The sequence below is a fragment of the Pinus tabuliformis genome, chromosome J (assembly GCF_031772625.1).
Source record: "Pinus tabuliformis cultivar Carrire ecotype Pingquan chromosome J, CPIR1, whole genome shotgun sequence".
Taxonomy (NCBI): Eukaryota; Viridiplantae; Streptophyta; class Pinopsida; order Pinales; family Pinaceae; genus Pinus; species Pinus tabuliformis.
In genome coordinates this window covers 1,472,149,034-1,472,164,314 of record NC_142295.1, presented here as the reverse complement: position 1 = coordinate 1,472,164,314, position 15,281 = coordinate 1,472,149,034, and the positions used below count along the sequence as shown (strand labels likewise).

Below are 15,281 nucleotides of genomic sequence, written 5' to 3'. Positions count from 1 at the left end.
TAAGGGTAAACATTTTTTTTTGTTTAGTGGGGAGTTGTAAACCCTATCTCTACATTATTATGGTAAAGGTCACTTTAATGTGGTAGCTATCAACGTAGGCCGCTCATTTTTCACTTTAGGGGTAAACACCTTTTGATTAGTGGAGAGTTGTAAACCCTCTCTCTGCATTGTGGTAAATCCCACATTAATGTGGCAAATATCAAATTTAGGCAATTCTTACATATTATAAAGGGATCTATGTCCATTGAGGATTGAACTTGGGTAATTATAATAGTGATGCAGCATCTCAACTACTGCATCGTGTAATCTCAAATACTACATCACTACACGATGGACACAACAAACCAGTCCTTTGAATTGCTTTCACTTGCAACAACTAATTGATGTATATTTAACGAAAATGCAAAGTACAAGAATGTTATTAAAGAAAAATACATTAAAAGATTTTTGTGTGTTTTTTCTATCAAATTAACAGTAAGAACGTCACACTGAATTAGCATGTGTCTCCCTAATCGAGGGTTATGGGGAAATGATGCCATCTCAAAAGATCAAAATAATTGCATCATTACCAACATGGATTTTGCATACAAACTGATAAAACTGAATACATGATTATTTGGAAATGAGGGAAAAAAACTTTTGATATCCAAGTGAATGAGATCATGCCAAATATTGTGGGACACGCTGGTCCTTCCCATTGATTGAATTCCACATCTTGAAGAATACAGATCTTAATCAAATGTTACACCATGATAAAAATAAGAGGCCCAATCCATTCTTGTACTAAAAATCTAACAGTTGGAAAACTCCCTTCTACATAGCCATGTTAGGCAAATGCTATGTATTCCCTAATGCAATGGCATGGTGATTGCCATACAAGATCTGCGCATATGGTCGAAATTGAAGGTGTTTGCGGCACCACTCTTCCAATAGATTCAACTTCTTCATATTCGTCTATCTACTAAATCCACTTCAAGGTGAGAATGAATTATCAACTTATGTGACAAGCATTGTGATTTATTCTAGACGAGAGTTTTCAACACTAGGAAGAAATTATCGAACATCATGTAAACTCTTTGCTATGCAGTTGTCTGTAACAAGCATTGTGACTTGTCCTAGATGAGATATTTCAACAATTACAGTGTCATCATTTTTTGGAAGAGGCTGTTTCCAAGGCTCTCCATCCATCCTCATATATACGTGGTCTGTGGTCCCCTGATGAAATTCAAATCGAACACTGTGTGCCTACACCCAAACAACACTCTTCTCAATGAAAAATATTCATCAGAGCATACATTCACATTTCATATTTCAGTTCATATGGACATACGCTAGCACAAACCCATCTAACCCCCCGGTCCCATATGCACCTCGAGCTTGCATAATTTCCAATATTTGTTACGTTGCCCTTATCCTTGCAGAGTTGAAATATACGCACCTAGAGGTGCAAATCAGATGGGGAATTCCATGGGTCCGTGAAAATGTCTAGATGCAATGCACCTACTGCAGCATTTAAATTCAATGTACTGTTATACACAGGCACACACGCAAGAGTTGATGGTCACCCCTACCTGGACTGTAGAATGCACCTCACTTCACTTGGTGTAAAAATGATAATATTGTTATAGGTGAATCATATGTCCCACAGTTATTTACAGCTCCTACTATTACAGTGACCATATCATGATAAACAGAGTATTTTATCAGGAGAAGTAGTTTTGTTTACCTGTGCAAGGCGTGTTCCATGACCATGTGGAGCAAGTAAAACAAATCCATGCCAACCATTTCGGAAACCAACTATGTCCAGCTTCCCATCATCTACATATGGGGGTGTTAACCCTCTCTGCATACCATAGGCAATGAATAGGACATGGATCACAGCAAGAATGATATATGCAGCAGGATTAATATTGTAGAAGAAAATTAAATAATACATACAAATATAACGACCTAAAAACATTACTTCAAAGATATCACTGCAAATACCAATTGTTTTAAGAGAAAAATCCATATATGTACACAGGATGGTTATCGCAGAACTCTCCAGTTCAGAGCATTGAGACACACCTCTTGCGATTTTTTATCACTGGGGGTGCCCCAAGGATTTAAGCCACCAGAAAAGCTGGGTAAATTGAGGCAAACAATGGACCTTATGCTGTAATACACATCAATAGAGCACCATAATGTTAAAAAGAGAATTCTGATGCTTAACTTTTCAGATATCCTACAAATCTCACATTCACAAATCAATTACAGGCATAGTTTGAGACAACACATGATTTAGAAATCACTGCTACGATGACAGAAAAAAATGTACTATTTTTATCTCCTGAATCCGTTCCTTTGAAGCTTTCCTACATTGAAATTCGCACTGATAAAAAAAAAAAACTCCCAATCTGTTCATATGATGCAGTTGTTCATTAAAAACTATGGAAAGAAATGCAACGCCCATCTACTTTGCAAATACATCAAACATTCATGCAAGCAATGTGCTTGGAGGATGAACAACCTCCTCATGCAACTTCCTTACTTAAGGAAAGAAATAGTTTTAAATTTGGAATCAACAAAAATATATATATATATATATAAATATATATGAAGTTCATCCTCCTTACTTAAAGGAAAGAAATAGTTTTAAATTTAGACTTAGCAAATAACATTAGCAATATATACAATGACCAATATATAAAGTTTATCCTAACGACGAATATATATTCCCTTTTTAATTTGTATAGTATATTGTCTTTCCCTTTATTTTGTATAGTTATATATTATGGTGGCGGTAAAGTAACTCACCCAATATATTTAATATATATTATATTTGTGAATTAGGTATTCACTTAGAACTTTCAATAATTAATTTTTTTATCTTTCACTGGGCCATTTCCATAATATGTATACTATAATAGCGTAGTGCAGTGATGTGTGGTTTAACGGTAAGTCTACTTGAGCGAAGCTCAAGAGACCATGGTTCAAGTCTCATTGAGTACATGACCAGCTGTGGTGGCGGCTCGAGAGCAGATTCCCCACCCGTGCCTTGGCGGCGCGAGAGTCTCACTTTGCTAAAATCATAGGATCTTAGTATATTGACTTGCAGGTAGTTGGATGTACTCTTGGTGTTATAGTGGCAACTACGAGGATTGATCCTGGGTCTCCCATAGATTAGCACTGGCAGTTACCGATTCACCACGTGGCTAAAAAAAAAAAAAGTGTAGTGCATGCATATGTACCTATCATATTCATGCTAATATTCCTATGTCCCTTTAATTTGAGATGGGCCATTACATACACTTCTCCTTCAGGGAACTTCGTCCCAAAGTTAGGGTTTATATAGTAGAATAGTAATTATTTAGCGATTAGTATAATCACATAAGGATTGTGTTTCATGCTTAATTTCTCATTTAATGTGAGGACATTTTAAAATTTGTATTTTGAACATTCAAAGATTTGCAACTTTCACAGCCCTACCCTGCCCTAGTGAGGCTCCTAAGCTATTCTAGAATCATCCTATCATTCCTTATCTCTTCCGCTTCCATCCTATCTGTCCTCTACTGGAATATGTCGTGGCGTCAACTATACTAATCTAACTATTCATAAACTTCAAGGGTGACAACATCGACTATATCAACTTAATTTCCCAGTTGGCATCCGACAGCCATCATCACACATCTAGAGGAGCATGACTCACACAGTCCTCCCATGGCTCCAGGTTTTGGAAGATAAACAGAGGGCAACACCTCCACCCCTCCTAGTAGAAACAACATCAAAACCTTATCATAAAATCTCATTGAACCTCAATTGTTCTTAGAGTTTTGTCATCACTTGGTTGATTTGGTAACAATATTATCTGCAATGTAAACACTTGTCCACACATGATAACATATGTACCAATATATTGAAAACCCACTGTATTCAAATAACCATTTTTGTGCACTCCAAATATGCTGCCATTTATGATTTTGATATTTGAGCTCATATAACATATTTCGCTATGTTCGGTCACTATATCTATAAGTTTGCTTTCACATTAAGTAGCTAAGTGTAGTCATACTTTTATTTCTAGCTCATCATTCATGTTGAAAAATAAAAATTATAGACATAACATCCATAACATAATTCATATTAGTATCATGTACCAACAATGTTAAGCAAATAATCAATGTTGCATTAATAATTATCGGGATAATATCGGTGCAAGGAAAAAATTGGAAAAAATCGTAATTATTGGGAAATAATCGTTTGGTGCAAAAATATTCATTTTTTTTCAATTTTTTTAATATCTAAACCATCTACAACATAATAAATACATTGACACATAAATATGATAAAAGAACTAATATATAAGATGTTTAATATCATTTCTAGTGCTAAAATCACGCATAACATTGAATCATGTCCTGAATAGTAAGTCCTGACTCCTGAGTCCCAACTCAACCTCAAAATATCAACAAAAAATATGATAATGCATCTCATCATGTCATAATGTCATATACAATAAAATGAAGAAAATAACTAAAGTCTAATCCTATTGATTTCCTTTGCCCCTCTTGCGAGAAAATGCCACAACTTTCCCTTTCCCTCTAGATGTAGATGTCGGTGCCCGTGCTGGTGGAGATGACAGTGGAGTCTGATGTGCTCTAGAAGCTGAAGAACTAGAAGTAGCAGCTATAGGAGGTAGACCACGTCCTCTACTGGTGGCAGTGGTAGCTCGGGCAGGTGGTGTCACCTCCTCCTCCTGTTCCTCCTCCTCCTCCTCCTGCTCCTGCTCCCCCTCCACTACATCCTGCACTAACCAATCATTAGCAGACTCCATGAGAGGCCTCCCAGCGTCAACCTTCCATGCAGCAGTGGTGTCAATCCCATCCAATGAGATGGCCTCCACATCAAGTGTCTTCTCAAGTTGCCTCACCCACAATCGAAGATTGTAGTAGACACAGACCATGTCGTTAAGGTGTTGGGACTCCAACCTGTACAAAGACCATGAAATAATAATTAATAATTATAAAAAAAATATTGTTTAATGAATTCAAAAATTTATTTGGAATTTTGCAATATTTTAAATGTTTAAGTGTTAACCTGTTGCGCTTCTTGTTGTGTATTTTTTCAAATACACTCCAATTGCACTCACATCTTGAGGAGCTACATGTTTAGCTGAGGATGCGAATGGCAAGCTTTTGCAAAAGGGGTACTTTGCCACCATACATTTTCCACCATGCATCTACAACAAAATTACAAATAAAATTTTAAATAAACATAAGAAAAAAATGGAATTTGAAGAGACAATGAAATTTGAAACAAAGTTACAAACTAAAAAATACCTGGCATTTTAGTCGTCCTATCAGTGACAGCCATGTCAAAACCAAATGTGCCACCTGCCATCCTGTATGTCTCAATTTGTTTAGAGATCTCTATACGTTGTTCTGGAGATCGCACCATCTTCTGGACACAGGATAAGAATCCATCCATGATCTCAACATCAAAATCAAACCCACATGTGTAAGAAAATGTAGGGTTCTGGAAAAGCCTAGCAACATGAATGGGATGATGGAATGTGTTGTTTCATCGCTCATCAATCACTCCCCATAGGAGGAGTTGTCTCTGAAACCCATCATCTCCCTTACCATCATAGTAGGCCCGAATGGCTTCTTTGGCCCTGTCCATGGCCTCATACAAATAGTCCATTGCGGGCTTCTCACCATCAACCAACCGAAGAACCTTTACCAAAGGTTTAGTAACGGCGCACACCTCCTGCACTCCTGCCCAGAAGTCTTGCTGGTATGAAACTAGTCTGCATACAGCCTCTCCCTCTGGTTTGCGGCTCATTGGCAAACCACGCCACTCCTCTGAAAGAAACATTCTCTTCACATCCCACATAGTATTCAATAGGGATTGAAGAGATATGAAATTGGTGACAAACCGTGTAATGGCGGGGCGCACCAACTCTTTGTTGTTGGTGAATCTTCTCATCAAGCTAAGCACAGATGTATGGTTATATATAAATTTTGTAATGCTTTTGGATGAATCAACAATATCTTTGACAAAGAGAATTTTCCCTATGTCCTCCAACATCAAATCAATACAGTGTGCAGCACAAGGTGTCCAAAATAAAGTAGGATGCAGCACAAGGTGTCCAAAATAAAGTAGGATGCTTGTCCATAAGCATCTTGCCATCAGCAACATAATTTGCAGCATTGTCCTCTGTGACTTGGACAACATTTTCTACACCCACCTCCAAAATAAACACATCTAGCAAATCACATAAAGTTCTTGCATCTTTGATTTGTGCAGATGCATCAACAAATTTGATAAACATAGTCCCCTTGGGACAACTAACCAAGAAGTTTATAAGGGTTCTCCCCTTTTGGTCAGTCCAACCATCTGACATAACAGTGCATCCTGTTTGTGCCCATGATGCCCTAAAATCCTCCAATTTTTGGGTGCAGTCACGCTTTTCATTTTGAAGAATCCGGCCTCTGAAATCATGATAAGAAGGGATTTTGTACCTTGGGCCAACACTGGCAATAACATCAACAGCAGGTTGGAAAAATGGATTATTCCTTACAATGTTGAAAGGAATATCACTCCAGAGGAGAAATTTTGCCAGCAACTTGTCAACTTGTTCTTCCTCAGTTCTTTTTAGCATTGAGTTGATAGATGGTTGTGAACCAGGTGTGGTTCGAGGAACAAAAAATGATGTGGCAGCTATCGGATTGGTTGATGCTGCAGTAGAACCAGTGCCACTTCCTTCAGCTGACCTTTTTAGTTGCCTTTTGATTTCTTCTTTGGCCTCTCTAGTCTGCTCTAAATTTTCCAATGCTCTCATGGCTCTTTGGACGAATTCAGGAGTTGTATTTGTACAAGGCCCCACATCTTTTCCAAGGATTTGTGCAAGGTGAAACTTCAACCTATACACCCCCCCAGACATAGGGTGGCCACACAACTTGCAAGTCAAGTTTAGTCTATCATTCGGAGCATCAGGTTCACCATATTCCCAGAAAGGATCCAATTTCCTTGGCATGTTTGTTTTTGAACTTTGAAGTTGCAAACTTGAAGTCTTGAATGGTGTTTCGGTGCAGTTGTGAACCTATGAGAAAATAAGGATTACAATTTAGTATTTTAATTTTTAATTTTTACATTGTACAATGAAAACCCAAGTTACCTAACCTAAAACAACCATTCCAAAGTTCAAACACAAGTTACCCAACCAAATGGCAAAAACAATGAAAAAAACATAAACAATGTTTAAAAACAATGAAAAAAAAAAAAATTGGTTCCCATAGTCATACCAAGTTACCCAACCAAAAACAATGAAAAAATACAAAAACAATCTTTAAAAGCAATGAAAAAAAAATGGTGCCTATACCAAGTTACCCAACCAAAAACAATGAAAAAATACAAAAACAATGTTTTTAAACAATGAAAACAAAAAAAAATTAATCCACATACCGTTTCTATGGAGAAACCGGTGGTCTCCTCTTGATTTTCTCCTCTAAGCACTTCGAATTAGCTTCAAACCCTCTCCAGCTTAGTCTCTCGGATCTCCTCTGCCCTCCACTCGCGACTGTCCAAATGAATTCATAAAAGAAGCAAAAAAACCATATAAAACCTTGTTGCCGCGAAGCCCCGCGATTTTTAGTAGTTATCGCGATAATTTCATAAAAATCAGCTAAAAAAAATTTTCCGTGATAATTACGTATAATAATCGCGATAAAATCGACATATCGAAAAAATCATGATAATTTGAATTTATTGCGATTTTCAGAACACTGCAAATAATAGACTTCATATTGGTATCCATGTACCAACAATTTTAAGCAAATAACATATTTCATATTGGTACCCATGTACCAACAATGTTAAGCAAATAATTTAAAATTATTCTTACGTGTAACAGTTCAAAATGGTAATCTTAAGTATCCAATCAAAATAAAATAAAGATATAAAAAATAAAGTTTTAAGTGCTTCAAAATCAAAACAAGTTGGGGTATTTCTAGCATATGGTCTCTGTGTCTTCCCAAGTAGTCGATCTAGGACTATACTTGTCCCACTGGACCTTAACTTGGTGTACTAGGTGGTTCCTGAGCTGTCAAACTCTACGTTCAGTATATGTAATGGTTCAACCGAAATTGTTCACTCGTCCGATACTTGCAGTTCTTTCCATTGAAGGTTCTGTGATCTGTCAGCTATATAATATCTTAGTATAGATACATGAAAAACATTATGGACTTTATGCAAGTGGGGTGGCAGTGCAAGACAATAAGAGATCCAACTTTTTCCATAACTTGGAATGGCCCAATAAACCGGGGTGACATCTTTGATCCTTTTCCAAACCAGATGGTGCTTTTGTTTGGTCTGATGCAGATAAAAAAATTGATCCCCTACTTCATAATTCCTATCTGTCCTGTGAGCAACAACATAATTTTTTTGTCTATCTTGTGCTTCTTTTAACCATAGCCTAATTTGTTTTACTTGTTTCTTCATCTCTTGAATTAACTCTGCTCCCACAATCACTGTCTTCTAAATTGTCCCAACTTAGCGGTGTTATGCAAGGTATGTCGTATAATGCTTCAAATGGAGGCATTCTGATTGAACTATGGTAGTTGTTATTGTATGCAAATTCAACCAAGGTCAAGTACTTTTCTCAGTGTGTTTGTTAGTCCATAACATACATTCTCAAGATATCTTCTATTATTTGGTTCACTCTTTCTGTCTGCCCATCAGTCTCAAGGTGATACGATGTACTTAAATTTAGTTGAGTTCCTAAGGCCAACTGCATACAAATCAAAAACCTTGAAGTGAATATAGTATCCCTGTCTGATATGATCTTTTTAGAGAACTCCATGAAATCTAATGATTTCATTTATAAATACCCGAACTATGTCAAAAACATCATAAGTATCTCTTACAGGAATAAAGTGAGCACTTTCTGTTAATTTATCTACCACGACTAGAATGGCATTATGCCTTTGTGGGGTAAGAGGTAGCCCCACAATAAGATCCATAGAAATCACTTCCCATTTAGTCATAGGAATGTCGTGAGGTTGCAGGAGACCCGCTGGGTGACGATGGTCAGCTTTCACTTGTTGACATTCAAGACATTTTGCAACGAATTGGACAATATCACGCTTCATTCCTACCCAAAAGAAGAGTTTCTTTGTATCAACATACATTTCCTTTGCGCCAGGATGTGCATAACATAGTGCTCTGTGGGCTTCCTTAAGGATGGTGTTTTCGATATCTCTACTATCAGGAATATACATTCTGACATGGAATCGTAGCAATCCATCATCATCTAGTTCATATCCTTCAAACTTAGGTTCTTTTGGACCTTTACTATCAAACCCACTTTTAAATACCAGTGATCTTCTAAGATCTAGCACTTGCCCTCGTAGGTCTACCTTGATGGGTCTAAGGCAAAAGATACTTAGTCTTCTCCTTAGAGCATCTACCACTACATTTTCTTTCTCTTTAATGTATGAAATTCCAAAGTCATACTCGCTTAAGAATTCACTCCATCATCTTTGCCTAGCATTCAAGTCCCTTTGGGTAAACAAATATTACAAACTTTGGCAGTCACTTTTGAACGCAGAGCTTCTCCCTACAAAGGTAGTGTCTCCATATCTTTAAAGCTAGCACTACAATGGCTAACTTTAAATCATGTGTAGTGTAGAGTTCTTCATGAGGCTTTAACTTCCTTGAGGCATACACTATTACTCCTCTGTCTTGCATTCATACCACACCTAATCCTTGTTTAGATGCAACAGTACATACTGTAAAGTCTTTGTCCATGTCAAGTACTCGTAAGATTGGTGCACTGGTCAACAATATTTTATGCTCAGAGAATGCAATGTGACATTCCTCGGTCCACTAGTATTTAGCTCTTTTACGCTGGAAGTTTGTGATAGGATTTGCAATTTTTGAGAACCCTTCTACAAATCTTCCATATAATCTCGCTAAACTCATAAACTACACACTTCATGCAAATTTTTCAATATCAACCAATCCATGATTTATTTTACCTTCTCAGGATCTAATGAGATCCCTTCACCTGATATGATATGTCCTAGGTAATGAATCTCTTTCTGAAAGAGGAACACTTGGATAACTTTCCATATAACTAGTGTTCTCTGAGACAATATAATACTATCTGAAAATGTTCTTCATGCTCTTTTTCATTTTTGGAGTAGACAAGAATATCATCTAAGAAGACTTGTACAAAATGGTCGAGATACTTGCAGAAAAAACTATTCATAAGATTCATGAATATTATTGGTCCATTGGTCAACCCAAATGGTACCACTGTGAACTCATAATGCCAAAAACATGTTCGGAATTCAGTCTTAAAGATATCACTGTCCTTTTTTCTTAATTGATGATAACCTGATCATATATCGATTTTTGAAAAGACCATAGCCCCTTTCATTTGGTCAAAGAGTTTGTCAATTTGGGGCATTGGATACCTATTCTTTATTGTAGCTCAATTTAAGTCTCGATAGTCTATGCATAGTCACAAGGAACCAACCTTCTTCTTGAAAAAAATTACAAGAACACCCCAAGGTGAAACATTGGGTCGGATGTGTCCTATATCCAATAGTTCCTTCAATTGAATTTGTAACTCTTAAAATTTTGGAGCGGTCATTCTGTAAGGTGTTTTAGAGATTGGTTTTGTACTAGGTTTCAATTCTATTATAAGATCAAGCTCCCTTTCAAGAGGTAATCTTGGTAGTTCCTTTGGAAAAACATCCGGAAATTTGGATAACAGTGGATATTGCTCTAGGGGTGGCCCTTTTTCTTTTCTTACTTCCTTTACTGCATATACCTGATACCCTTTTCTTAGGCAACGCTTCATTTACATTGTTGAGATGAAGCGTAAAGATACCTTCCTCTTAATAACCTGGATTTGGATTGACTCTCTTTCATCAATTATGCAGAGAATTTCTTTTCTATAACAGTCCACCCAAGCTTGATGAGCTTCCAAGCAATCCATTCCTATGACGAGATCATAAGTTCCTAGGGTTGTGACATATACTTTTAAATTAGTCGAACAAACCCCTAGATCAACTTTGCATTCCTCAACACTTAAATCTATGAATTGAAGTTCTCTTGAAGCCATTTCTACTTGTCTAAAATCGTTTTGCTTATGGGCTGGTAACCCACATTTATTTAATGCATATGACGAAATGAAACTATCAGTAGCACCAATATCAAATAAGATTTTGAGTTTTATGTCGTTAATAGTACCTAAGGACTCCACTATAGTGGACTGATGTTATGTGTGGTTGTTGTTGACTACTACATGGATTCTATGATTGCCTTTGGTATTTGATGATGGCTCTTTTCCCGCTCTATGCATTACAATTGACGAGCCCTCTGAACAATCACATTGAAAATGAGGACGACCACGTCCCCAACAATTAACCTAGGGTGATCCCCTTGTATCACCCTGTGAGTTTCTAGAAAAGGAGCTTCGTCCTCTTGTGCCACTTACTCTCGCACTTCTTCCTCTATTAGTAGTTCCTTGAGAGTTCCACTGACTTGTGTTAGATCTTGATAATTCTGCAGATATAGCATAAGCTACCATGGGAGCGCCCTTGCTCCTACTTCTCTTGGAGTAAATCTATTACCATAAGGAGGTGGTCTCGAACTACTCCCCTTGAAGAAGTTCTGGGGAGTCTTCCTTGGAAATCTTGGTTGTGGGGGCCCTGTCGGCCTGACGTCTCTTTTGATCCCTAGATGATCCTTTGCATAGAGGGCACACCTTTGCTACTGATGATGGCCTCCACTTTCTAACCATGGCCCTAATTCGAGGATTTAATCCATACACAAAACGCTCAACTTGACGTTCATCAATATTTAAATAAGGAACATACTTTACGAGTTTTATAAACCTCATCTCATATTCTTCTATTGTTTTGTTACCTTGGGTTAACATGTGAAAAGCTCTGACCTGCTGCTCTTGAAAGTAGGGTGGCAAGTACTTTGCGCAAAATCTTTCCTCGAACAACTCCTAGGGAACTTTGTCTGATGTGAGATGCAATTGCTTTTCTAGATTTCCCCACCAAATCAAAGCACTTTCCCTTAGCTAAAATATAGCAATATTTGTTTTAGAGGTAGAAGAATATTCTCTTAGCGTGAAACACCTTATCATTCTTTCCAGCCATGCTTTAGCTCGTTCTTCGACTGACCCTCCTGAAAATTTTGGAAGCTTCATCTTTTGTAGCTCCCTAGAATTATCCTCCTGCAATTGTCTATAATCTAAACCTTTAGACCCCTCTATATTTCCTCCCTCAAAGTGAGGTCGCTCTTCTTGGGTACTAGCTGTCGGCAACCCTTTTAGTGTTTCTAGGATTGCTTCTAATGAGCGCATTATAATGGTTAGTTCAGGCACCGAAGTGGTTGGTGTTGGTGGCAACGATGGCGACACTGCTAGATGACGTCGTCGTTGATATGTCTTCACCATTGCAACTTTTTCATGGTCACAAAATATGGATATAAGTATTTGAGATACAATTTAGATTACCAAATATAACTTCGTAAATTCTAGTTCAATGCCGGTATAGGTTTTCTGCTATTATTACCTACAAGCAGGTGTTACTGACACTAAGGTCAAGGAGGGTGGTATCATTATCTCCTTGTCCTAAAAGTAAAATAAGGGAAACGAAGAAAGGAATAGATCATCACAATCTTATATTATGCCATACCTATGATACCAAATATAATGCATTCCTAGATATTAAATTTGATATTCTACATTTTTCAATTGTTGAAAAATGTAACTAGTCTCGATCTTCATAATTGTATTTGAGTCACAATGTAATGTATTTGTCAAAAGAAAGAAAATTAAATTTTATTGTAAAAGAAATTGACTTATTAAAGCATGGGTTTCATGCTTAGGTGACAGGTCAATGGTTAATAGGTCAAAGCCTCCATTGCAGGTTTTTAGGGTTTGTGTCAAGAGTCCTTGTCCTTGTCATAATGTAATAGACCCTTTTTGGGCTTCTTGAGTCAAGAAAGAAATTTATTTTAATAGGCCATTTAGGCCTCCTCCACCAAGTTGGCCTCAAAGAAGGACAAGTCGGCGTCACTAAGGGAATTCAACCTCATAGATTCACTATATAAAGGCAACAATTTGACCTCATTTGGAGAATCAACTCAAGAAGTTCGATCCGCAGTAGCTGGATGTAGTAAACAAGGTGTGAAATTCAAGGAAGAGGATGGAAACCCCAGCTAAGGAGAAGGAAGTCTTTGTCAAGCAAAATAAGTTGAATTTTCTCTCTCTTTGTCTCACACGTGCAAAGTTACTAGGTTGATGGAAGGGTCAAAACTGTAGTGACTAAGTTGGGCCGAAATTTTGAAGTAGTTGGGCTGAAATTCTGTCTTTTATGCATTATTGATGCAGTATTGTAGCAAATGATCTTTGGAGTCTGGAAGGGCTGGCTTGGTGGATGACAAGAGTCTTTTGTTAGGTCTAAGGTCTTGGTCTATCTCAATTCGATTAGTGGAAAAGTTTGACTAGGTTTTCCTCTTCCTGAGTGCCTACATGTGGTGTTGTTGATCTTTATGTTTTGATTTGGTAATTCTTGATGAAACAAAAAGATAAGAAAAGAACATAAATAAAAGATAATAAAGCTACAAGAATATCACAAGTAATTATCAATATAAAAGAATCCTTCTACTTTATGACTTTCTAACATCAATATCCTTAAATACAATTAAACCTTTATAAAATTTTAACTTGGTATATTTACATGGTTCCTTGATCTAATAATTTGCATGACGTGTTTAAGATGTATTTGGTTTGTCTTTAGCACGAAAATTTTCTAGAGGTTCAGATAACAAGTACAATCAAGGCATCACTTGTCCTCAAAGATCATGTATGAAAAGTATCATATGGAAATTATGCAATTAATAAAATTCCACGTAAGACATTTCGCAGTGTAATAATATAAATAATTTTTAATTGTTTTACTATATATATAAACATTTACCTCATATAATTATATTTATATATTACTTTTGAAAGTGGTAAAATCTATAAAAATAATACTATTTTATATGATATAAATACATATTCATTGATAGTGAACAATACTCTTTATTCAACAATTCAATTATTTTCTTTCTTTGAAGTCCAATTGAAAATAAAAACCTATGATATCAACCTTTCTAAATATCATTCCTTTTTATATCAATTATAATTTTCTTTTAAAAAGTATATTAATATGCTTTCAATATTGTTATGACTACTTTTCATATCATTTGCATATTTTCTTTTAAATATATTATCATAGTGCTGTAATGGTTCACTTCAAGATGATGTAATGAACCGAACTAAGGTGTATAATTATTAATTATTAAATACTTAAAATATCTAAGTGTCCACTTTTAAAGTTTTAAGTATTTTAAAAGTGATTTTGACAATGAAATATATATATTTTTAAATTACACAACGGCGTTGCTTGTGTTTTTTTAATAATAAAATACATAATAATTTTTAGGACATTCGGAGCTGATAAGGGTCTTTAATTTAGTGATAGTTAGCTTCAACATAAAGTCATGATAACTTATTTTTAATTAACATAATATAAGTTTAATTTTCAGTAAACATGCATGGTCCCCTTTTTGATATTAAAGTGATAAGATTCTCACAGTTAATATATTGTGTTGGTAGCATGTGGTTATTATTATGAATTCGAAGGCTTATGCCAACATGAAATATGTTAATCCATAAAATATGTTTACCTTCGTTTTAATTCTCACATATGTGCATGTCTTTTAATTAATTTAAACTTCTACTAGATTTCATCTCTCTCTTTTTATCAAGGGCCGAATCATTTGTTACATGTTCACTAATCTGAAAATTATATACAACAATAACTGGGGAGTTAAAACGTGTCATATCAATGAAATCCCAAGATATCAAGCAGCATGAAATCGCTTAAATTCGAGGATATATATATATATATATATATATATATATATATTGGGTCAGAGATTTGTGTGTCAACGCAAAGGACATGGCCGCGGAGAAATGTTCACAGGGATAAACAGGACGAGTGATATGGAGAGGGAAGGCAGCGACTTAAATAGCATAGCTCATAAACCCACATTCTTCAAGTGCAAATCTTGAGCACATTGTGTGGTGGAAATTAAGTGGTGTGGTCCCATGGACAATCGCCTTACAACTCAATTTGTCAATAACCTTTAATCCGCCGTCCTATTTGTAGAGAAGTTAAATCCCCTACCATGAACGGTGAATAATGGTCAACACTCAAATTTAT

At 36.2% G+C, this 15,281-nt stretch overlaps 1 protein-coding gene across 6 annotated transcripts in view; it reads right to left on the bottom strand.

Moving 5' to 3' along the window:
• Nucleotides 1-655: 655 nt before the first annotated feature.
• LOC149232931 (diacylglycerol kinase 5-like) overlaps nt 656-15,281 on the bottom strand; it is a 249,309-nt gene continuing 234,683 nt past the window's right edge. For all 6 annotated transcript variants that reach the window (XM_089379561.1, XM_089379558.1, XM_089379560.1 and 3 more), the window contains 3 exons: nt 2,068-2,155; nt 1,727-1,843; nt 656-1,245 (listed from right to left, as the gene is read on the bottom strand). In XM_089379561.1, the coding sequence (XP_089235687.1) occupies nt 1,054-1,245; nt 1,727-1,843; nt 2,068-2,155 (397 nt within the window). In that variant the 3' untranslated portion in view covers nt 656-1,053. The remainder of the gene's footprint in view (nt 1,246-1,726; nt 1,844-2,067; nt 2,156-15,281) is intronic.